Genomic DNA, 26156 nt, shown 5'->3' with positions numbered 1-26156 from the left:
AACGACTCTGGAGTTCATTTGCAAATAAAGGCACATGACAGAACGACTCTGGAGTTCATTTGCAAATAAAGGCACATGACAGAACGACTCTGGAGTTCATTTGCAAATAAAGGCACATGACAGAACGACTCTGGAGTTCATTTGCAAATAAAGGCACATGACAGAACGACTCTGGAGTTCATTTGCAAATAAAGGCACATGACAGAACGACTCTGGAGTTCATTTGCAAATAAAGGCACATGACAGAACGACTCTGGAGTTCATTTGCAAATAAAGGCACATGACAGAACGACTCTGGAGTTCATTTGCAAATAAAGGCACATGACAGAACGACTCTGGAGTTCATTTGCAAATAAAGGCACATGACAGAACGACTCTGGAGTTCATTTGCAAATAAAGGCACATGACAGAACGACTCCGGAGTTCATTTGCAAATAAAGGCACATGACAGAACGACTCCGGAATTCATTTGCAAATAAAGGCACATGACAGAACGACTCCGGAGTTCATTTGCAAATAAAGGCACATGACAGAACGACTCCGGAGTTCATTTGCAAATAAAGGCACATGACAGAACGACTCCGGAGTTCATTTGCAAATAAAGGCACATGACAGAACGACTCCGGAGTTCATTTGCAAAAAAAGGCACATGACAGAACGACTCCGGAGTTCATTTGCAAAAAAAGGCACATGACAGAACGACTCCGGAGTTCATTTGCAAAAAAAGGCACATGACAGAACGACTCCGGAGTTCATTTGCAAAAAAAGGCACATGACAGAACGACTCCGGAGTTCATTTGCAAATAAAGGCACATGACAGAACGACTCTGGAGTTCATTTGCAAAAAAAGGCACATGACAGAACGACTCTGGAGTTCATTTGCAAAAAAAGGCACATGACAGAACGACTCTGGAGTTCATTTGCAAAAAAAGGCACATGACAGAACGACTCTGGAGTTCATTTGCAAAAAAAGGCACATGACAGAACGACTCTGGAGTTCATTTGCAAAAAAAGGCACATGACAGAACGACTCTGGAGTTCATTTGCAAAAAAAGGCACATGACAGAACGACTCTGGAGTTCATTTGCAAAAAAAGGCACATGACAGAACGACTCTGGAGTTCATTTGCAAAAAAAGGCACATGACAGAACGACTCTGGAGTTCATTTGCAAAAAAAGGCACATGACAGAACGACTCTGGAGTTCATTTGCAAAAAAAGGCACATGACAGAACGACTCTGGAGTTCATTTGCAAATAAAGGCACATGACAGAACGACTCTGGAGTTCATTTGCAAATAAAGGCACATGACAGAACAACTCTGGAGTTCATTTGCAAAAAAAGGCATGTGAAAGATTCAGAGCATCAGGCAAATGATTCTGTGGTCTGATGAGGCAAAAATATAACTCTTTGGTCTGAACGCAAAGCACTATGTGTCTGGAGAAAACCAGGCACAGCTCATCACTCATCTAACACCATCCCTACGGTGAAGCATGGTGGTGGTAGCATCATGCTATGGGGATGCTTTTCAGCAGCATGGACTGGGACACTGGTAAGGATAGAGGGAACAATGAATGTCGCTAACACTTACTGAGAACCTACTTCAGAGAGCAAATCGACTTGGAATGTAAATCCTTGCCCTCAGTCTAACAGGACAATGACTCCAAGCATACATCCAAAACAACGCTGGAATGGCTTCAGAACAAGAATGGGAAAGTACTTGAGTGGCCCAGTCAAAGCTCAGACTTGAATCTTGTAGACAATCTGTGGAAAGACTTGAAGATTGCTGTTCACCTCCAGTCCCCATCTGACTTAACAGAGATTGAGAAAAATTGGCAAGGAAGAAAATCTCCAAATCCATCTGTGCAAAGCTGATACAGACATACCCGAGACGACTCAAAGCTGATACAGACATACCCGAGACGACTCAAAGCGGATACAGACATACCCGAGACGACTCAAAGCTGATACAGACATACCCGAGACCTAAAGCTGATACAGACATACCCGAGACGACTCAAAGCTGATACAGATATACCCGAGACGACTCAAAGCTGATACAGATATACCCGAGACGACTCAAAGCTTATACAGACAAACCCGACACGACTCAAAGCTGATAGACATACCCGAGACGACTCAAAGCTGATACAGACAAACCCGAGACGACTCAAAGCTGATACAGATATACCCGAGACGACTCAAAGCTGATACAGACAAACCCGAGACGACTCAAAGCTGATACAGATATACCCGAGACGACTCAAAGCTGATACAGATATACCCGAGACGACTCAAAGCTGATACAGATATACCCGAGACGACTCAAAGCTGATACAGATATACCCGAGACGACTCAAAGCTGATACAGATATACCCGAGACGACTCAAAGCTGATACAGATATACCCGAGACGACTCAAAGCTGATACAGATATACCCGAGACGACTCAAAGCTGATACAGATATACCCGAGACGACTCAAAGCTGATACAGATATACCCGAGACGACTCAAAGCTTATACAGACAAACCCAACACGACTCAAAGCTGATACAGACATACCCAAGACGACTCAGGGCTGATACAGACATACCCAAGACGACTCAAAGATGATACAGACATACCCAAGACGACTCAGGGCTGATACAGACATACCCAAGACGACTCAGGGCTGATACAGACATACCCAAGACGACTCAGGGCTGATACAGACATACCCAAGACGACTCAAAGATGATACAGACATACCCAAGACGACTCAGGGCTGATACAGACATACCCAAGACGACTCAGGGCTGATACAGACATACCCAAGACGACTCAGGGCTGATACAGACATACCCAAGACGACTCAGGGCTGATACAGACATACCCAAGACGACTCAGGGCTGATACAGACATACCCAAGACGACTCAGGGCTGATACAGACATACACAAGACGACTCAACGCTGATACAAACATACCGAGACGACTCAAAGCTGTAATCGCCGCCAAAGGTGATTTTCTCAGCCAATGGGATATTTGCCAATGATTTCCCGCCAATAAATATCTGGGCTTTTGGATTGACAAGGATTTAACTTCTTTTATTTTTTTTACATACTCATGAGCTCGTTAAAAAGCTAAGATTTAAAAAGTGGGCTTCTTTTTTAGAAATAGATCTTGCCTCTCCCTAAAACAGCAGGAAGCAGATTGATTAGTCAACTTTCCTGACAGTTCTTGACTACGGTGACTCTATTTACCAGAATGCAGCAGCCAGGTGACTCTATTTACCAGAATGCAGCAGCCAGGTGACTCTATTTACCAGAATGCAGCAGCCAGGTGACTCTATTTACCAGAATGCAGCAGCCAGGTGACTCTATTTACCAGAATGCAGCAGCCAGGTGACTCTATTTACCAGAATGCAGCAGCCAGGTGACTCTATTTACCAGAATGCAGCAGCCAGGTGACTCTATTTACCAGAATGCAGCAGCCAGGTGACTCTATTTACCAGAATGCAGCAGCCAGGTGACTCTATTTACCAGAATGCAGCAGCCAGGTGACTCTATTTACCAGAATGCAGCAGCCAGGTGACTCTATTTACCAGAATGCAGCAGCCAGGTGACTCTATTTACCAGAATGCAGCAGCCAAGTGACTATATTTACCAGAATGCAGCAGCCACTACTCTTAAACCTTTGGATGCCGTCTAACATAACGCCGTTCGTTTGATCACAGGTGACAGTTTTAATACTCATGTATCAAAAAGGCTGGACGGTCCTCATTAAAAGTACCGTAGATCGGGGCCTCCCGGGTGGCGCAGAGGTCTAGAGACTCTGGGTTCGAGCACAGGCTCTGGTCGCAGCCGGCAGCGATCGGGAGGCCCATGGGGCGGCGCACAATTGGCCTAGCGTCGTCCGTGGTAGGTTGGGTTTGGCCGGCAGGGATATCCTTGTCTCATCGCGCACTACTGATCACTGTAGCGGGCCGGGTGCAGTGCAAGCTGACCAGGTCGCCAGGTGTACGGTGTTTCCTCCGACACATTGGTGCGGCTGGCTTCCGTGTTGGATGCGCGCTGTGTTAAGAAGCAGTGCGGCTTCTTTGGGTTGGATATCGGAGGACGCATGGCCCTCGACCTTCGCCTCTCCCGAGTCCGTACGGGAGTTGTAGTGATGAGGCTGTAGCCACGAAATTGGGTAGAAAAGGGGGTAAAAGATGTAAAATGTAAAAAGTACCTGTAGATCAATTCAATATATAAATTTTTTTTTGCAAAGCTCTTGTACACAAGGTTCCAGACTTACCGAACTTCGTTGTTAAAATATAAAAACATGAGTTACCAAACCCACTCACATGGTTGGTTAACTCTTAAAAAAAGGGGTCCTCGGGTGTCCACCGAATTAGGTAAAATCCTCTTTTAGTTTAAATGACTTTGAACAATTAGCAGAACTCATTACAATTAGATGTCGTGGTGTCGCTCGGGGCAGTTTAAGGTGAGGACCTGGTAGCTGTGGACTGTAACTGTTGGGTGTTTTGTATTGATTTCCATGTTGTTTTCCATTATATTGGTTGTTGTAATATGGGCACCTTTGGAAATTAGACCTCAGTGGGATTTTTCCCTGAATAAATAAAGAATCATAAAAAAACTATTTATGTAAATGAGATCTGTATTATATTTGAAATAAATCTTAAAAATACTATTTATGTTAATTAGATTTCTGTATTTCGTTTTAAACAATTTTTCAAAACTTTCTCAGAACATGTTTTTTTAATGTCATTATGGGGTCATTTGTGTAAATGGGTGAGATTTATTTTTGAAAATGTCATCCATTTTGAATTCAGGTTTTAACACAACAAAATGTGGAATAAGGTCAAGGTGTACGAGTAGTTCCTGAAGTCACTGTGCAGTGTATCTGGTGGTTCAGTACGATTGGGCCTTTATCATACTGTTTCCGGCTCTTATATGCATCTTGATGCGTTTTATACATAACAAATCATGTTTTTAAAATCTCTCCAAAAGCTCCAATCCAACCAGGTGTCAACAATCAGTGTCTGTATTGGCAAGGCATCTGGGAAGCTCTCTCTGCGAGACCAGTCAGCAGTTTACATGAGATGTCGCCAACAGGGTTTTCTCTGAGTAATGATTTTTTTTAAAAGCCCTCTGCCCCAGACAGAGAAAAATATACAGACTACTTAGGCTACATTCCAAACGGTACCCTATTCCCTATGGAGTGCACTACTTTTGACCAGGGCCCATAGGACTACATAAGGAATGGAGTACAATTTGGGACGCAACCACAGACTTGTGTGAGAATCATTATCTCCAGTAGTTTTCCACGTCCCGTGTGCCAGCACCGATCCTCTGTCAGACCAGACAATATTATTCAGGCGTTATATGAAGACCAGCAGCATGTTAGTTCTGCTGTAAAGAGAGAACGAGTCCCACTCATCAAACCAGAGATTTAGGAGAGAAAACATCCTTCCTCATGCCTCCAGTCAAAGACAGAAGACTCAAGACAGACATTCGAGATTATGCAGCAAAAAGGAACCACAACAAATGTTACCATAGAACCAGGAAAATGTTGTGTTCAGCAGTTCAGCACCCCACTACTGACTGGGTTGAATTTGCATTGCTTTAATCCTCCTGCAGTCCATTCAGCACTAGCGACTAGAATTTTGTAAAATTAGTGTGGGATTTGATTTGATTTACCATTTGATGTTGCCAATTGTCTTTATGATTACTTCATTGGTAGAGGAAATGCCAAGAACAAACACTGTGGGAGAGGTGGAAAAATGATCGATCAATAATGACAAACCTCCTGGCATTGACAACTTAGATGGAAAGCTACTGAGGATGGTGGCTGACTCTATAGCCACTCCTACTGACTGTATAGCCACTCCTACTGACTCTATAGCCACTCCTACTGACTCTATAGCCACTCCTACTGACTCTATAGCCACTCCTACTGACTCTATAGCCACTCCTACTGACTCTATAGCCACTCCTACTGACTCTATAGCCACTCCTACTGACTCTATAGCCACTCCTACTGACTCTATAGCCACTCCTACTGAGGATGGTAGCTGACTCTATAGCCACTCCTACTGAGGATGGTGGCTGACTCTATAGCCACTCCTACTGAGGATGGTGGCTGACTCTATAGCCACTCCTACTGACTCTATAGCCACTCCTACTGACTCTATAGCCACTCCTACTGAGGATGGTAGCTGACTCTATAGCCACTCCTACTGAGGATGGTATCTGACTCTATAGCCACTCCTACTGAGGATGGTATATGACTCTATAGCCACTCCTACTGAGGATGGTATCTGACTCTATAGCCACTCCTACTGTCTCTATAGCCACTCCTACTGAGGATGGTATCTGACTCTATAGCCACTCCTACTGTCTCTATAGCCACTCCTACTGAGGATGGTATCTGTCTCTATAGCCACTCCTACTGTCTCTATAGCCACTCCTACTGAGGATGGTGGCTGACTCTATAGCCACTCCAACTGTCTCTATAGCCACTCCTACTGTCTATAGCCACCCCTACTGTCTCTATAGCCACTCCTACTGTCTCTATAGCCACTCCTACTGTCTCTATAGCAGCACTGTAGAAACTATTACACTCGACGGAACGACTTGATTAGTGTAGTGTCAACAACGCAGCCACTGCCAGCTAGCCTACAAAGTCAACAACGCACCCACTGCCAGCTAGCCTACTCCAGCTGTACTGTATCATTTCAATCTTTTTAGTCAATAAGATTCTTGCTACGTAAACTTAACTTTCTGAACATTCGAGACGTGTAGTCCACTTGTCATTCCAATCTCCTTTGCATTAGCGTAGCCTCTTCTGTAGCCTGTCAACTATGTGTCTATCTATCCCTGTTCTCTCCTCTCTGCACAGACCATACAAACGCTCCACACCGCGTGGCCGCGGCCACCCTAATCTGGTGGTCCCAGCGCGCACGACCCACGTGGAGTTCCAGGTCTCCGGTAGCCTCTGGAACTGCCGATCTGCGGCCAACAAGGCAGAGTTCATCTCAGCCTATGCCTCCCTCCAGTCCCTCGACTTCTTGGCACTGACGGAAACATGGATCACCACAGATAACACTGCTACTCCTACTGCTCTCTCTTCGTCCGCCCACGTGTTCTCGCACACCCCGAGAGCTTCTGGTCAGCGGGGTGGTGGCACCGGGATCCTCATCTCTCCCAAGTGGTCATTCTCTCTTTCTCCCCTTACCCATCTGTCTATCGCCTCCTTTGAATTCCATGCTGTCACAGTTACCAGCCCTTTCAAGCTTAACATCCTTATCATTTATCGCCCTCCAGGTTCCCTCGGAGAGTTCATCAATGAGCTTGATGCCTTGATAAGCTCCTTTCCTGAGGACGGCTCACCTCTCACAGTCCTGGGCGACTTTAACCTCCCCACGTCTACCTTTGACTCATTCCTCTCTGCCTCCTTCTTTCCACTCCTCTCCTCTTTTGACCTCACCCTCTCACCTTCCCCCCCCTACTCACAAGGCAGGCAATACGCTCGACCTCATCTTTACTAGATGCTGTTCTTCCACTAACCTCATTGCAACTCCCCTCCAAGTCTCCGACCACTACCTTGTATCCTTTTCCCTCTCGCTCGCTCTCATCCAACACTTCCCACACTGCCCCTACTCGGATGGTATCGCGCCGTCCCAACCTTCGCTCTCTCTCCCCCGCTACTCTCTCCTCTTCCATCCTATCATCTCTTCCCTCTGCTCATACCTTCTCCAACCTATCTCCTGATTCTGCCTCCTCAACCCTCCTCTCTTCCCTTTCTGCATCCTTTGACTCTCTATGTCCCCTATCCTCCAGGCCGGCTCGGTCCTCCCCTCCCGCTCCGTGGCTCGACGACTCATTGCGAGCTCACAGAACAGTGCTCCGGGCAGCCGAGCGGAAATGGAGGAAAACTCGCCTCCCTGCGGACCTGGCATCCTTTCACTCCCTCCTCTCTACATTTTCCTCCTCTGTCTCTGCTGCTAAAGCCACTTTCTTCCACTCTAAATTCCAAGCATCTGCCTCTAACCCTAGGAAGCTCTTTGCCACCTTCTCCTCCCTCCTGAATCCTCCTCCCTCCTGAATCCTCCTCCCCCTCCCCCCTCCTCCCTCTCTGCAGATGACTTCGTCAACCATTTTGAAAAGAAGGTCGACGACATCCGATCCTCGTTTGCTAAGTCAAACGACACCGCTGGTTCTGCTCACACTGCCCTACCCTGTGCTCTGACCTCTTTCTCCCCTCTCTCTCCAGATGAAATCTCGCTTCTTGTGACGGCCGGCCGCCCAACAACCTGCCCGCTTGACCCTATCCCCTCCTCTCTTCTCCAGACCATTTCCGGAGACCTTCTCCCTTACCTCACCTCGCTCATCAACTCATCCCTGACCGCTGGCTACGTCCCTTCCGTCTTCAAGAGAGCGAGAGTTGCGCCCCTTCTGAAAAAACCTACACTCGATCCCTCCGATGTCAACAACTACAGACCAGTATCCCTTCTTTCTTTTCTCTCCAAAACTCTTGAACGTGCCGTCCTTGGCCAGCTCTCCCGCTATCTCTCTCAGAATGACCTTCTTGATCCAAATCAGTCAGGTTTCAAGACTAGTCATTCAACTGAGACTGCTCTTCTCTGTATCACGGAGGCGCTCCGCACTGCTAAAGCTAACTCTCTCTCCTCTGCTCTCATCCTTCTAGACCTATCGGCTGCCTTCGATACTGTGAACCATCAGATCCTCCTCTCCACCCTCTCCGAGATGGGCATCTCCGGCGCGGCCCACGCTTGGATTGCGTCCTACCTGACAGGTCGCTCCTACCAGGTGGCGTGGCGAGAATCTGTCTCCTCGCCACGCGCTCTCACCACTGGTGTCCCCCAGGGCTCTGTTCTAGGCCCTCTCCTATTCTCGCTATACACCAAGTCACTTGGCTCTGTCATAACCTCACATGGTCTCTCCTATCATTGCTATGCAGACGACACACAATTAATCTTCTCCTTTCCCCCTTCTGATGACCAGGTGGCGAATCGCATCTCTGCATGTCTGGCAGACATATCAGTGTGGATGACGGATCACCACCTCAAGCTGAACCTCGGCAAGACGGAGCTGCTCTTCCTCCCGGGGAAGGACTGCCCGTTCCATGATCTCGCCATCACGGTTGACAACTCCATTGTGTCCTCCTCCCAGAGCGCTAAGAACCTCATGCTCTACAACATCCGCAGAGTACGACCCTGCCTCACACAGGAAGCGGCGCAGGTCCTAATCCAGGCACTTGTCATCTCCCGTCTGGATTACTGCAACTCGCTGTTGGCTGGGCTCCCTGCCTGTGCCATTAAACCCCTACAACTCATCCAGAACGCCGCAGCCCGTCTGGTGTTCAATCTTCCCAAGTTCTCTCACGTCACCCCGCTCCTCCGCTCTCTCCACTGGCTTCCAGTTGAAGCTTGCATCCGCTACAAGACCATGGTGCTTGCCTACGGAGCTGTGAGGGGAACGGCACCGCAGTACCTCCAGGCTCTGATCAGGCCCTACACCCAAACAAGGGCACTGCGTTCATCCACCTCTGGCCTGCACGCCTCCCTACCACTGAGGAAGTACAGTTCCCGCTCAGCCCAGTCAAAACTGTTCGCTGCTCTGGCCCCCAATGGTGGAACAAACTCCCTCACGACGCCAGGACAGCGGAGTCAATCACCACCTTCCGGAGACACCTGAAACCCCACCTCTTCAAGGAATACCTAGGATAGGATAAAGTAATCCTTCTCCCCCCCTTAAATGATTTAGATGCACTATTGTAAAGTGGCTGTTCCACTGGATGTCAGAAGGTGAATTCACCAATTTGTAAGTCGCTCTGGATAAGAGCGTCTGCTAAATTACTTAAATGTAATGTTAAATGTCTATAGCCACTCCTACTGTCTCTATAGCCACTCCTACTGTCTCTATAGCCACTCCTACTGTCTCTATAGCCACTCCTACTGTCTCTATAGCCACTCCTACTGTCTCTATAGCCACTCCTACTGTCTCTATAGCCACTCCTACTGAGGATGGTATCTGACTCTATAGCCACTCCTACTGAGGATGGTAGCTGACTCTATAGCCACTCCTAAAGAGGATGGTGGCTGACTCTATAGCCACTCCTACTGTCTCTACAGCCACTCCTACTGAGGATGGTGGCTGACTCTATAGCCACTCCTACTGAGGATGGTAGCTGACTCTATAGCCACTCCTACTGAGGATGGTAGCTGACTCTATAGCCACTCCTACTGAGGATGGTAGCTGACTCTATAGCCACTCCTACTGAGGATGGTAGCTGACTCTATAGCCACTCCTACTGAGGACGGTAGCTGACTCTATAGCCACTCCTACTGAGGATGGTAGCTGACTCTATGGCCACTCCTACTGAGGATGGTAGCTGACTATGGCCACTCCTACTGAGGATGGTAGCTGACTATGGCCACTCCTACTGAGGATGGTAGCTGACTCTATGGCCACTCCTACTGAGGATGGTAGCTGACTCTATGGCCACTCCTACTGAGGATGGTAGCTGACTCTATGGCCACTCCTACTGAGGATGGTAGCTGACTCTATAGCCACTCCTACTGAGGATGGTGGCTGACTCTATAGCCACTCCTACTGACTCTATAGCCACTCCTACTGAGGATGGTAGCTGACTCTATAGCCACTCCTACTGAGGATGGTGGCTGACTCTATAGCCACTCCTACTGACTCTATAGCCACTCCTACTGAGGATGGTAGCTGACTCTATAGCCACTCCTACTGAGGATGGTAGCTGACTCTATAGCCACTCCTACTGAGGATGGTAGCTGACTCTATGGCCACTCCTACTGAGGATGGTGGTTGTCTCAAAAGCCACTCCTATCTGTCATATCTTTAATCTGAGCCTAAAGGAAAGTCTTTGTCCTCAGGCCTGGAGGGAAGCCAAAGTCATTCCACTACCCATGAGTGGTACCGCAGCCTTTATTGGTTCTAACAGCAGACCTATCAGCTTGCTGCCAGCTCTTAGCAAGCTGTTGAAAAAAAATGGTGTTTGACCAAATACAATGCTATTTCTCTGTAAACAAATTAACAGACTTTCAGCATGTTTATAGAGAAGGGCACTCAACATGTACTGCACTGACACAAATGACTGGTTGAAAGAAATTGATAATAATAAGATTGTAGGAGCTGGTACAGACATACAGAGACGACTCAAAGCTGTAATCGCCACCAAAGGTGATTGGCTCAGCCAATGGGATATTTGCCAATGATTTCAGTGCAGCCTTTGATATTATTGACCATAACCTGTTGTTGAAAAAGCACTTACGTGCTATGGCTTTTCAACCTCAGATTGCCATATCATGGATTCAGAGTGATCTATCTAATAGAACTCAAAGGGTGTTCTTACTGGAAGCTTCTCTAATGTCAAACATGTAATGTGTGGTGTACCGCAGGGCAGCTCTCTAGGCCCTCTACAACACCTCACGGCCCAACGCCTCTCCCCTGTTGGACCTAGATAGTTTGTGTGTATGCATTGATATGTGGACTACGTGTGCCTTTTTATAAAATTGTATGTAGTTCTGTCCTTGAGCGGCTCTTGTCTATTGATGTTCTGTATTATGTCATTCTGTGTTCTGTGTGGAACCCCAGGAAGAGTAGCTGCTGCTTTTGCAACTGCTAATGGGGATCCTAATGAAACACCAAAACCGTTCCATTCTGTGTTCTTAGAATCTTTTGCCCAGTGAATAGAACGTCATTAGTGCTTCTAAGAGTTCTATTGAGGAAAATGATGAAATGAATGAAACTGCCAATGGGGATCCTAATGAAACACCACAAAATAGCAATACCAAATGACTGACCCTTTATCCTCCTGCAATCCTCCACAACTAGAAAGACTGACACTCAAATCCACTTTCATGTGTTTTACTAAGTGGAGCAGGAGACTGCTCTGAGCTTCAGTAAAGTACCCCATTAAAATAAATCAAAATCAGGTAAACACTAATACCGCACATCATGACAGAGTCCTGGCTACAGCATGACAGAGTCCTGGCTACCGCATGACAGAGTCCTGGCTACAGCATGACAGAGACCAGGCTACAGCACGACAGAGACCAGGCTACAGCACGACAGAGCCCCGGCTACAGCACGACAGAGTCCCGGCTACAGCACGACAGAGTCCTAGCTACAGCACGACAGAGTCCTAGCTACAGCACGACAGAGACCAGGCTACAGCACGACAGAGCCCCGGCTACAGCACGACAGAGTCCTAGCTACAGCACGACAGAGTCCTAGCTACAGCACGACAGAGTCCTAGCTACAGCACGACAGAGTCCTAGCTACAGCACGACAGAGCCCTGGCTACAGCACGACAGAGTCCTAGCTACAGCACGACAGAGCCCTGGCTACAGCACGACAGAGTCCTAGCTACAGCACGACAGAGCCCTGGCTACAGCACGACAGAGTCCTAGCTACAGCACGACAGAGTCCTGGCTACAGCACGACAGAGCCCTGGCTACAGCACGACAGAGTCCTAGCTACAGCACGACAGAGCCCTGGCTACAGCACGACAGAGTCCTAGCTACAGCACGACAGAGCCCTGGCTACAGCACGACAGAGTCCTAGCTACAGCACGACAGAGTCCTAGCTACAGCACGACAGAGTCCTAGCTACAGCACGACAGAGTCCTAGCTACAGCACGACAGAGCCCTGGCTACAGCACGACAGAGCCCTGGCTACAGCACGACAGAGCCCTGGCTACAGCACGACAGAGCCCTGGCTACAGCACGACAGAGTCCTAGCTACAGCACGACAGAGACCTGGCTACAGCACGACAGAGTCCTAGCTACAGCACGACAGAGTCCTAGCTACAGCACGACAGAGTCCTGGCTACAGCACGACAGAGCCCTGGCTACAGCACGACAGAGTCCTAGCTACAGCACGACAGAGTCCTAGCTACAGCACGACAGAGTCCTAGCTACAGCACGACAGAGTCCTAGCTACAGCACGACAGAGTCCTAGCTACAGCACGACAGAGTCCTAGCTACAGCACGACAGAGTCCTAGCTACAGCACGACAGAGTCCTAGCTACAGCACGACAGAGTCCTAGCTACAGCACGACAGAGTCCTAGCTACAGCACGACAGAGTCCTAGCTACAGCACGACAGAGTCCTGGCTACAGCACGACAGAGTCCTAGCTACAGCACGACAGAGCCCTGGCTACAGCACGACAGAGCCCTGGCTACAGCACGACAGAGTCCTAGCTACAGCATGACATAGACCTAGCTTGTGGGTGTGGATGCAAACTGCAATCATTTCTGTCTGGATAGAAATCACATGGACTGTTGTCTCGACTGAACCATATGACAGGGAAACATTATATAGTTGGTTTTGTATAGATCCTTTCCATTATATACGACGACAACCTCTCGGATGAACTAAATGTTGGCTCAATAAAATGGGAACGTGTTGAACCTTGAAAGCATGGTGATTTATGGGAGTAAAAGAACAGTGGAAATGAGAAATGTACATCCCCTAAATTAAAATGTTTGTACATTGTTCATTTACTAAAATGGTGACCATCATACCCTTTGGTTGTCTCGGCCATTGTTGTAGAAACAGAAACACATTTGATGCCGTTTCTGTTAGGAAGAATTATAACTGTTGATATCTGCAGGTTGATATATTCACTCAAGGGCTTCAATAACACAGACCATCTGTCTATAAATGTAATACACATTGAGGAGAATCGTTTCGGCTACTTTTCCACTAGTGGGAAAATAAATCTTGAGAGATGATGCCAAGGCTCTGGTCAAGCCAAAGACAAAGACCAGTCCCTTATTCCGTTCTAATCCCTACATAGTGTCAAAAGTAGTGCACTTTCATTATATTCCCTACATAGGAAATTACTCCAGAGCTGGTCAAAAGTAGTGCACTTTGTAGGGAATAGAATGCCATTAGGGAACACGGCATTGGTCTTCAGATCTTCCAACAGCCTGTAGCTGTCTATAACCAGAGTAAGGTACTACAAAACAGGATCAATGAGTTGACCACCTAATTTACCTAAATATTCTGAATTAACTTTTTTATTTTATTTTAGCAGTCTTAAACAAACGTGCGTTTAGTAGAGTCCCAAGAAGGGCTGAACAACCACAACTCGTTACTGAGTTTCACGTTTACAAATGACTTGCACCGGTAAGTAGTTAGGCCTACAGTGTGTCTTTATACCCTGACAGTAAAGAAATTGATCGCTATTGATCGAGTGTGCGAGTGTTGGAACAGTAATTGTTGAAATACATGTTTCAACATTAAGGCCTTACCCAGACACAAAATTACTGAAGTCCTTAAACTCAGTGCTGTCCATGACGATGTTGAGGTCAGTGATCGTCCTCACCAGGGTAGTATCCTCCTATGAGAAGGTCAAAGACGGCAGTTCGCTTTAAAAACGGGATCAATTACAACCAATCATAATACAATTATATGACACACTGAACTGATACTTATTCAACAAAAGCAGACTTTGGTCTAAAAGCATCTATAACCAGCAGTATGAGACAGTTCTCCATTGGTTTGGTCTAAAAGCATCTATAACCAGCAGTATGAGACAGTTCTCCATTGGTTTGGTCTAAAAGCATCTATAACCAGCAGTATGAGACAGTTCTCCATTGGTTTGGTCTAAAAGCATCTATAACCAGCAGTATGAGACAGTTCTCCATTGGTTTGGTCTAAAAGCATCTATAACCAGCAGTATTAGACAGTTCTCCATTGGTTTGGTCTAAAAGCATCTATAACCAGCAGTATGAGACAGTTCTCCATTGGTTTGGTCTAAAAGCATCTATAACCAGCAGTATTAGACAGTTCTCCATTGGTTTGGTCTAAAAGCATCTATAACCAGCAGTATGAGACAGTTCTCCATTGGTTTGGTCTAAAAGCATCTATAACCAGCAGTATGAGACAGTTCTCCATTGGTTTGGTCTAAAAGCATCTATAACCAGCAGTATGAGACAGTTCTCCATTGGTTTGGTCTAAAAGCATCTATAACCAGCAGTATGAGACAGTTCTCCATTGGTTTGGTCTAAAAGCATCTATAACCAGCAGTATTAGACAGTTCTCCATTGGTTTGGTCTAAAAGCATCTATAACCAGCAGTATGAGACAGTTCTCCATTGGTTTGGTCTAAAAGCATCTATAACCAGCAGTATTAGACAGTTCTCCATTGGTTTGGTCTAAAAGCATCTATAACCAGCAGTATTAGACAGTTCTCCATTGGTTTGGTCTAAAAGCATCTATAACCAGCAGTATGAGACAGTTCTCCATTGGTTTGGTCTAAAAGCATCTATAACCAGCAGTATTAGACAGTTCTCCATTGGTTTGGTCTAAAAGCATCTATAACCAGCAGTATGAGACAGTTCTCCATTGGTTTGGTCTAAAAGCATCTATAACCAGCAGTATTAGACAGTTCTCCATTGGTTTGGTCTAAAAGCATCTATAACCAGCAGTATGAGACAGTTCTCCATTGGTTTGGTCTAAAAGCATCTATAACCAGCAGTATGAGAAAATTCTCCATTGGTTTGGTCTAAAAGCATCTATAACCAGCAGTATTAGACAGTTCTCCATTGGTTTGGTCTAAAAGCATCTATAACCAGCAGTATGAGACAGTTCTCCATTGGTTTGGTCTAAAAGCATCTATAACCAGCAGTATTAGACGGTTCTCCATTGGTTTGGTCTAAAAGCATCTATAACCAGCAGTATTAGACAGTTCTCCATTGGTTTGGTCTAAAAGCATCTATAACCAGCAGTATGAGACAGTTCTCCATTGGTTTGGTCTAAAAGCATCTATAACCAGCAGTATGAGACAGTTCTCCATTGGTTTGGTCTAAAAGCATCTATAACCAGCAGTATTAGACAGTTCTCCATTGGTTTGGTCTAAAAGCATCTATAACCAGCAGTATTAGACAGTTCTCCATTGGTTTGGGACAGTATGAGACAGTTCTCCATTGGTTTGGTCTAAAAGAATATATAACCAGCAGTATTAGACAGTTCTCCATTGGTTTGGTCTAAAAGCATCTATAACCAGCAGTATGAGACAGTTCTCCATTGGTTTGGTCTAAAAGCATCTATAACCAGCAGTATTAGACAGTTCTCCATTGGTTTGGTCTAAAAGCATCTATAACCAGCAGTATTAGACAGTTCTCCATTGGTTTGGTCTAAAAGCATCTATAACCAGCAGTATTAGACAGTTCTCCATTGGTTTGGTCTAAAAGCATCTATAACCAGCAGTATGAGACAGTTCTCCATTGGTTTGGTCTAAAAGCATCTATAACCAGCAGTATGAGACAGTTCTCCATTGGTTTGGTCTAAAAGCATCTATAACCAGCAGTATGAGACAGTTCTCCATTGGTTTGGTCTAAAAGCATCTATAACCAGCAGTATTAGACAGTTCTCCATTGGTTTGGTCTAAAAGCATCTATAACCAGCAGTATGAGACAGTTCTCCATTGGTTTGGTCTAAAAGCATCTATAACCAGCAGTATTAGACAGTTCTCCATTGGTTTGGTCTAAAAGCATCTATAACCAGCAGTATGAGACAGTTCTCCATTGGTTTGGTCTAAAAGCATCTATAACCAGCAGTATGAGACAGTTCTCCATTGGTTTGGTCTAAAAGCATCTATAACCAGCAGTATGAGACAGTTCTCCATTGGTTTGGTCTAAAAGCATCTATAACCAGCAGTATTAGACAGTTCTCCATTGGTTTGGTCTAAAAGCATCTATAACCAGCAGTATTAGACAGTTCTCCATTGGTTTGGTCTAAAAGCATCTATAACCAGCAGTATGAGACAGTTCTCCATTGGTTTGGTCTGAAAGCATCTATAACCAGCAGTATGAGACAGTTCTCCATTGGTTTGGTCTAAAAGCATCTATAACCAGCAGTATGAGACAGTTCTCCATTGGTTTGGTCTAAAAGCATCTATAACCAGCAGTATTAGACAGTTCTCCATTGGTTTGGTCTAAAAGCATCTATAACCAGCAGTATGAGACAGTTCTCCATTGGTTTGGTCTAAAAGCATCTATAACCAGCAGTATGAGACAGTTCTCCATTGGTTTGGTCTAAAAGCATCTATAACCAGCAGTATGAGACAGTTCTCCATTGGTTTGGTCTAAAAGCATCTATAACCAGCAGTATGAGACAGTTCTCCATTGGTTTGTTTCCTGTGTTGACAACATGCCCTTGCTTCAGTCTGCCATAAATATAGATCTACACTGCCCCCTGGTGTTGAAGACAGCAGATAACAGGTTCATCCATTCAACCATTGACGATATATAGGCCATTATACTACAGGCAATTTCTGGACAATATTTCTGTAAATTAAAAATGGCCAAACCAGCAAATATCCACCTTTTTCGAGCTCACAGACGATGGCCAGAGCTATGCCATGACGTTGCACAATGGTTTATGTCAATAGATCATCGTTTTAGTCAAAGTATGATATATTTGGGCTTGACGTGACAAAATCGAACGGCCCACTTTGTGAAAATCAGTGTGAATGCAGTGTCTTTTCCTGTGATATGATGTACAAATTGTTATCAACCTACATTTCGTTTCAGGGCTGGCTGGGTATTTGAACGCTACCGTCCACCAGCATGGCATTATTTATTAAATCAGAAACAGCTTGCAAAGCTCTACCTCTTGGTGACTGAGATGAGCCATGAAAATAAAAGAGAGCCGCACACTCTTGGAGCTCAGATGCAAAAATGTAATTCCAACGTTTCGACAGCCAAGCTGTCTTCATCAGGGTGAGATGAGATGAGCCAAACAGCCTTGTGTCTACTTGGCCTCCTGAGCCTGGGAGCTAATTCCAATACAGGGTAACTTTACAAAAAAGGCTCAACAGTCTGAGGTCCTGAGCACTCTGGAACAGGTTTTCATCAAGGATCTCGCTGTACTTTGCTCCGTTCACCTTTCCCCTCGATCCTGACTAGTCTCCCAGTCCCGGTCACTGAAAAACATCCCCACAGCTTGATGCTGCCACCACCATGCTTCACCGTAGGGATGGTGCCAGGTTTCCTCCAGACGTGATGCTTGGCATTCAGGACAAAGCATTCAATCTTGGTTTCATCAGACCAGAGCATCTTGTTTCTCATGGACAGAGTCCTTTAGGTGCCTTTTGGCAAACTCCAAGTGGGCTGTCACGTGTCTTTTACTGAGGAGTGGCTTCCGTCTGGACACTCAACCATAAAGGCCTGATTAGTGGAGTGCTGCAGAGATGGTTGTCCATCTGGAAGGTTCTCCCATCTCCACAGAGGAACTCTGGAGCTCTGTCAGAGTGACCATCGGGTTCCTTGTCACCTCCCTGACCAAGGCCCTTCTCCCCTGATTGCTCAGTTTGGCTGGGCGGCCAGCTCTTGGAAGAGTCTTGGTGGTTCCAAAATTCTTCCATTTAAGAATGATGGAGGCCACGGTGTTCTTGGGGACCTTCAATGCTGCAGAAATATTTTGATACCCTTCCCCAGATCTGTGCCTCGACACAATCCTGTCTCTGAGCTCTACAGACAATTCCTTCAACCTCGTGGCTTGGTTTTTGCTCTGACATCCACTGCCAACTGTGGGACCTTATATAGACAGATGTGTGCCTTTCCAAATCATGTCCAATCAGTTGAATTTACCACCGGTGGACTCCAAGTTGTAGAAACATCAAGGATGATCAATGGAAACAGGATGCACCTGAGCTCAATTTTGAGTCTGAATACTTATGTAAATAAGGTATGTTTTTTTAATTATTTGTTTTATTTGCTAAAATGTCTAAAAACCTGTTTTCACTTTGTCATTAAGGGGTATTGTGTGTAGATTGATGAGGAATCTATTTTAGAATAAGGCTGTAACGTAACAAAATGTGGAAAACGTCAAGGGGTCTGAATAGTTTCTGAAGGCATTTTATAAAATGATATAATTGTGTGCTACGATAGCATTTTGCAAACCCACTCCCCCAGTCACCCCAAGATAAATGGCTTTGACCACAGAAGTTTTGATTCGGTACACGCTCCACTGCTTTGATTGGTGTAACGTTAGCTAGAAACCACAAGGGTCTGTCTAGATAATGAAAAGGCAAAAGAAAATTCAAGGAACTTAGTTATATGTTATTTGTGGCGTGCAAAGTCATTGTAGTCTGTCATTTCACTTCCCCTTGTGAGAACCATGAACACGGGCTGACTTGGCTCAGCTGTACCGCAGCCAAGACCTGCCAGCAGCCTACCTACCAATGGTTGCACCGTGTCTGCCAGCAGCCTACCTACCAATGGTTGCACCGTGTCTGCCAGCAGCCTACCTACCAATGGTTGCACCGTGTCTGCCAGCAGCCTACCTACCAAAAGGTTGCACCGTGTCTGCCAGTAGCCTACCTACCAATGGTTGCACCGTGTCTGCCAGCAGCCTACCTACCAAAAGGTTGCACCGTGTCTGCCAGCAGCCTACCTACCAATGGTTGCACCGTGTCTGCCAGCAGCCTACCTACCAAAAGGTTGCACCGCATCCATTTCAATGTAGAAAAATGCATATTAGTCATCTTTCAATCGTTATCCATATTACCAGAGCTTCATCTTATTCTTTCTAACTATTTCTATGGCGGATTCACCCCCCCCGTTCCCAAAACGAGGTCCACAAGCCCTGACCTGAACCCATCGTCAGTTAAACTGCAGTTCCGAAGCAGAACTGTAGGAGCAGTCGAAGCTGTTATTTTAAACCGGAACCCTGGCCCTAAATGGGGAGGGGGGGTCCTTTAAGGGGACCTCTTCTGGCTGAATAGCACCCTCCAGAGGCAATAGTTCAGAATAGCCTTCTCAGACATTCTTCTCACCTGAACATCAGTGAGCTCAAACTCCACTTGGAAGTCTAAGAAGGAGCAGTGGCCCGTCAGCCTGTGTTGTTGCACCATCTTCTTGTTGCCTTAGAAGAGGGCAGAGGAAAAACCACAGATTATACCAAACTTTAGCTCTTGATCTATTCATCTTTCTTCAATTCCTCACATCCTCTCTCCTCACCTCCTTGGCTCCTTCTCAAAACAGATTGGAGAAAGTCTGAGAGCATTGGACCTTCTCCAATACAGTTGAGACGGCAAGGAGATGAGGAATCGTGGAAAGATGAATTGAGATAGAGCCCTTAACTTTGTGTAGACTAGGGGTGGACAACCCTGTTCCTGGAATGCTGCCAATAGTTCTACAGAATGACAGCTACCTTTCTCCACAGTCTTCACACAGCAGTTGACAAGAACGATTCCGTTTATCTTGGTCTGTCTGATGAGATCTTCCTCCATCTCCATTATCTCAGTCTTCAGGTGAGCTGTGACGTCTCTCTGACTTTTCCCCATCTCCTTCTCCTGATGTCCTGTCATGATCAACCTGTGTGTTGGGGAAACAACATCAACACCACCACAGATTAATTAACTGGTCCTGTGTGGCTCAGTTGGTAGAGCAACGCCAGCATTGTGGGTTCGATTCCCACGGAGTGGGGGGGGGGTTACAGAGTTACAGTTCATATGAGGATTGAAATAGATTCATTAGATCTAATCTATAGATGTCACATGACTGGGAATATAGATGTCCATATGTTGGTCAGATACCATAAAAAGGTGGAGGTGTGGATCAGAAAACCAGTGGTTTATGGTAGAGAAATGAACATTCAAATCTCTGGCAACAGCTCTTGTGGACATTCCTGCAGTCCGCATGCCAATTGCACGCTCCCTCTAATCTTGAGACATCTGTGGTATTGTGTTGTGTGACAAAACTGCACATTTTAGAGTGGCATTTTATTGTCCCCAGTACAAGGTGCACCTGTGTAATGACCATGGTTTTTAATTTTATTACACACATGTAATGATCATGCTGTTTAAATCAGGTTCTTGAAACATGGAACCAACATGTGGCGTTTGTATTTTTGTTCAGTTTAGCAAATCAGTATAGTACATACACATTGATGGCGCCTTCGCAGCAGTACGATTGGCAGATTTGAGGCTAAATATATCCAACATGTTAGAACATTTAAATGGGGAAACTGGAAGTGTTCGTAGAGAGAGGAGGCTGTGAAAGCCATCAACCGCATGCTGCGTTCACACGCTGGTTGGAAAACGTGTTCACTTCCAACACGGGGTGTTTTCACAAATAGCCCTCTTTAAAAAAGGGGTTTTAGGCTGGGTTTCTGTATAGCACATTGTGACATTGGCTGATGTAAAAAGGGCTTTGAAAATAAATGTGATTGATGGATTGAAACTATGTGGTAAACATAACTCAGTTCTCTTTGTATTGCCCCTGCCCCGCAGTCAGTCCTTCTTTAAAGAACCTGTTGTTTTCTTTTAAACAACCGCTCAGTCCTCTTTTAAAGTACCGATCAGTCCTCCGGTAGAGAACCGATCCCAGTCCTCCGGTAGAGAACCGATCCCAGTCCTCCGGTAGAGAACCGATCCCAGTCCTCCGGTAGAGAACCGATCCCAGTCCTCCGGTAGAGAACCGATCCCAGTCCTCCGGTAGAGAACCGATCCCAGTCCTCCGGTAGAGAACCGATCCCAGTCCTCCGGTAGAGAACCGATCCCAGTCCTCCGGTAGAGAACCGATCCCAGTCCTCCGGTAGAGAACCGATCCCAGTCCTCTTTTAAACAACCGATCCCAGTCCTCCGGTAGAGAACCGATCCCAGTCCTCCGGTAGAGAACCGATCCCAGTCCTCCGGTAGAGAACCGATCCCAGTCCTCCGGTAGAGAACCGATCCCAGTCCTCCGGTAGAGAACCGATCCCAGTCCTCCGGTAGAGAACCGATCCCAGTCCTCCGGTAGAGAACCGATCCCAGTCCTCCGGTAGAGAACCGATCCCAGTCCTCCGGTAGAGAACCGATCCCAGTCCTCCGGTAAAGAACCGATCCCAGTCCTCTTTAAAATGACCAAAATAACTCTTAGTATTCCCACTGCCCCAGATTTTTAATGAGTACTCAACTCTTTTGCCAGTTCACTTCACCCATTGTGTGGTCCGAGTCCTGTTTGCATTCACATTGTTATGTTAAGAAAGGAATCAACATATTTTTCCAACATTTTCCTCACATCTAGTGTGAGGGGTTAAGTCAGTAGTCTAGTGTGAGGGGTTAAGTCAGTAGTCTAGTGTGAGAGGGTTAAGTCAGTAGTCTAGTGTGAGGGGTTGTGTCAGTAGTCTAGTGTGAGGGGTTGTGACAGTAGTCTAGTGTGAGGGGTTCTGTCAGTAGTCTAGTGTGAGGGGTTATATCAGTAGTCTAGTGTGAGGGGTTGTGTCAGTAGTCTAGTGTGAGGGGTTGTGTCAGTAGTCTAGTGTGAGGGGTTGTGTCAGTAGTCTAGTGTGAGGGGTTGTGTCAGTAGTCTAGTGTGAGGGGTTGTGACAGTAGTCTAGTGTGAGGGGTTGTGACAGTAGTCTAGTGTGAGGGGTTGTGACAGTAGTCTAGTGTGAGGGGTTGTGACAGTAGTCTAGTGTGAGGGGTTGTGACAGTAGTCTAGTGTGAGGGGTTGTGTCAGTAGTCTAGTGTGAGGGGTTGTGTCAGTAGTCTAGTGTGAGGGGTTATGTCAGTAGTCTAGTGTGAGGGGTTATATCAGTAGTCTGTGAGGGGTTATATCAGTAGTCTAGTGTGAGGGGTTGTGTCAGTAGTCTAGTGTGAGGGGTTGTGACAGTAGTCTAGTGTGAGGGGTTGTGACAGTAGTCTAGTGTGAGGGGTTATGACAGTAGTCTAGTGTGAGGGGTTCTGTCAGTAGTCTAGGGGTTCTGTCAGTAGTCTAGGGGTTCTGTCAGTAGTCTAGGGGTTCTGTCAGTAGTCTAGGGGTTCTGTCAGTAGTCTAGTGTGAGGGGTTATAACAGTAGTCTAGTGTGAGGGGTTATGTCAGTAGTCTAGTGTGAGGGGTTATGTCAGTAGTCTAGTGTGAGGGGTTATGTCAGTAGTCTAGTGTGAGGGGTTCTGTCAGTAGTCTAGTGTGAGGGGTTCTGTCAGTAGTCTAGTGTGAGGGGTTCTGTCAGTAGTCTAGTGTGAGGGGTTCTGTCAGTAGTCTAGTGTGAGGGGTTATGACAGTAGTCTAGTGTGAGGGGTTATGACAGTAGTCTAGTGTGAGGGGTTGTGTCAGTAGTCTAGTGTGAGGGGTTATGACAGTAGTCTAGTGTGAGGGGTTATGTCAGTAGTCTAGTGTGAGGGGTTATATCAGGGGAGACAGTGTTTCAGTAGTCTAGTGTGAGGGGTTATAACAGTAGTCTAGTGTGAGGGGTTATGACAGTAGTCTAGTGTGAGGGGTTATGTCAGTAGTCTAGTGTGAGGGGTTATGACAGTAGTCTAGTGTGAGGGGTTATGACAGTAGTCTAGTGTGAGGGGTTATGTCAGTAGTCTAGTGTGAGGGGTTATGTCAGTAGTCTAGTGTGAGGGGTTATGTCAGTAGTCTAGTGTGAGGGGTTATGTCAGTAGTCTAGTGTGAGGGGTTATGTCAGTAGTCTAGTGTGAGGGGTTATGTCAGTAGTCTAGTGTGAGGGGTTATGTCAGTAGTCTAGTGTGAGGGGTTATGTCAGTAGTCTAGTGTGAGGGGTTATGTCAGTAGTCTAGTGTGAGGGGTTATGTCAGTAGTCTAGTGTGAGGGGTTATGTCAGTAGTCTAGTGTGAGGGGTTATGTCAGTAGTCTAGTGTGAGGGGTTATGTCAGTAGTCTAGTGTGAGGGGTTATGTCAGTAGTCTAGTGTGAGGGGTTATGTCAGTAGTCTAGTGTGAGGGGTTATGTCAGTAGTCTAGTGTGAGGGGTTATGTCAGTAGTCTAGTGTGAGGGGTTATGTCAGTAGTCTAGTGTGAGGGGTTATGTCAGTAGTCTAGTGTGAGGGGTTATGTCAGTAGTCTAGTGTGAGGGGTTATGTCAGTAGTCTAGTGTGAGGGGTTATGTCAGTAGTCTAGTGTGAGGGGTTATGACAGTAGTCTAGTGTGAGGGGTTATGACAGTAGTCTAGTGTGAGGGGTTATGTCAGTAGTCTAGTGTGAGGGGTTATATCAGGGGAGACAGTGTAGCAGTAGTCTAGTGTGAGGGGTTATGTCAGTAGTCTAGTGTGAGGGGTTATATCAGGGGAGACAATGTAGCAGTAGTCTAGTGTGAGGGGTTATGTCAGTAGTCTAGTGTGAGGGGTTATGTCAGTAGTCTAGTGTGAGGGGTTATGTCAGTAGTCTAGTGTGAGGGGTTATGTCAGTAGTCTAGTGTGAGGGGTTATATCAGGGGAGACAGTGTTTCAGTAGTCTAGTGTGAGGGGTTATATCAGGGGAGACAGTGTTTCAGTAGTCTAGTGTGAGGGGTTATATCAGGGGAGACAGTGTTTCAGTAGTCTAGTGTGAGGGGTTCTGTCAGTAGTCTAGTGTGAGGTGCAGGAATAATGACAAGTGAACCTGTGGCGCTTTGTGTTCACACTGACTTAAAAAAAGGGAACTGGACTGAGGAATTCAAGCAAACCGCCTCTCGAGATGGTCTCAGTTTGGTTCACTTCGGGGGCTCTTTTCAGGGGTCAGAGTTCCCATAACCCCTCACACTAGACAAGTTGTTTTGTATTACTTTTTTTTAAATCAGCAAACGCCACTGAGTTAAATGAAATAATTTGATCCCCTAAATCTGCGTTTCACAAATTCTGGGGACGGGTGCACATTTAGGTTTTGGTCATAGCACTGTACACAGCTTCATTCAGACTGAATCAACTCATTATGAAACTTCAATCAATTGATAAACTACAGCAAAAACAGGGTCCTGTGTGGCTCAGTCGGTAGAGCATGGCGTTTGCAACGCCAAGCGTCGTGGGTTCGATTCCCGCTGGGGCCACCCATATGTAAAAGTAGTGGCCCCAGCCGACTTGTAAGTCGCTTTGGACAAAAGCGTCTGCTAAATGGGATATATATAAATGGGATATATATATATATATATATATATATATATATAAACAACTAAAAAGTGCTTGGTTGTCCCCCGGACCAGTGGTAAGTAAAAATACTTAAAAAGTACTACTTGAGTATTTTTGGGTGGAGTATATGTACTTTACTATTATGTTTGACAACTTTTCTTCGATACATTCCTAAAGAAAGAAAATAATGTACTTTTTACTCCATACATTTTCCCCTGACACCCAAAGTACTCATTACATTCTGAATGCCTTAGCAGGACAGGGAAATTGTCAAACTGACGGTGCTTATCAAGAAAACACGTGGTCATCCCTACTGCCTCTGATCTGGAGGACTCACTAAACACAATTGCATCTTTTGTAAATGATGTCTGAGTGTTGGGAGTGAGCCCCTGGCTATCTGTACATTTTTAAAACAAGAAAACGGTGCCATCTGCTTTGCTCAATAAGGAATTTTCAATGACTTAAACTTTTACTATAACTATATTTTAGCAATTACTTTTGATACTTAAGGATATTTAAAACCCAAATACTTTTAGACTTTTACTGAAGTATTATTTTACTGGGTGACTTTCACTTTTACTCGAGTCATCTTCTATTAAAGTATCTTTACTTTTACTCAAGTATGACAATTTCGTACTTTTTCCACCAAAGCCCCGGACCAAGTTTTAGAAATTCTGTCCTAATTTCAACTCACAGAGCATCTTGCATGCGTCCTCCTGCGAGGTTCATAGCGATCTCTCGTTCATTCGTGTCCTGTTGGCCTTGCAGTGCTGCAATCTCTTGTTGGAGTGCTTTGATTTGAGCCTCGTAAACATTTTCCAGATTCTTCTTCATTCTGCAAAGAAATTAAAGGGTTTTTGAGTGGCAACTTCTTGCAAAGCAACGAAGAGAACTAGCTTGCTATTCTCATAAATATCCCGTCATATAGTTCGTTTTCACACTTATCTGATCAATGATAAACGAACTAGTTACTCATTATGAACTCGCTAACTGAACAAAGATAGGTCATCTATATTGTCAGATTTAAGACAAAGTGGATCTAATTTACCTGCCAGACTCCTCTGAAATACTCTTGTGTTTCAAAACAAACTTTTCGCGCTGTTTCTGACTTCCGGAATAAATGTTGTGGGACGGATCTGCGTACGCTCAAATTAACGGAGGTATATTACATCTCAGAAGATCATAACGTTTTGTCAACTCAACCAACATTGGTAATACCACGATAGCGAAGTTAAATAATATGATACTTGTGTGATAACTATTTTATTTATTTA

At 45.6% G+C, this 26156-nt stretch overlaps 1 protein-coding gene across 1 annotated transcript in view; it reads right to left on the bottom strand.

Moving 5' to 3' along the window:
• The window catches only part of cenpp (centromere protein P), a 197939-nt gene extending 171863 nt beyond the window's left edge, over positions 1 to 26076 (bottom strand). Inside the window, exons 1-5 of the mRNA XM_064967423.1 lie at positions 25931 to 26076; positions 25577 to 25717; positions 20208 to 20371; positions 19831 to 19919; positions 14301 to 14389 (exon numbers count right to left, since the gene is read on the bottom strand). Coding sequence (XP_064823495.1) covers positions 14301 to 14389; positions 19831 to 19919; positions 20208 to 20371; positions 25577 to 25716 — 482 coding nt within the window. The 5' untranslated portion in view covers position 25717; positions 25931 to 26076. The remainder of the gene's footprint in view (positions 1 to 14300; positions 14390 to 19830; positions 19920 to 20207; positions 20372 to 25576; positions 25718 to 25930) is intronic.
• Between the last annotated feature and the right edge of the window lie 80 nt (positions 26077 to 26156).

The sequence above is a fragment of the Oncorhynchus masou genome, chromosome 6 (assembly GCF_036934945.1).
Source record: "Oncorhynchus masou masou isolate Uvic2021 chromosome 6, UVic_Omas_1.1, whole genome shotgun sequence".
In the NCBI taxonomy this organism is placed as follows: Eukaryota; Metazoa; Chordata; class Actinopteri; order Salmoniformes; family Salmonidae; genus Oncorhynchus; species Oncorhynchus masou.
The sequence above is the reverse complement of the archived record's forward strand: the minus strand, read 5'-3'. Positions and strand labels throughout refer to the sequence as shown.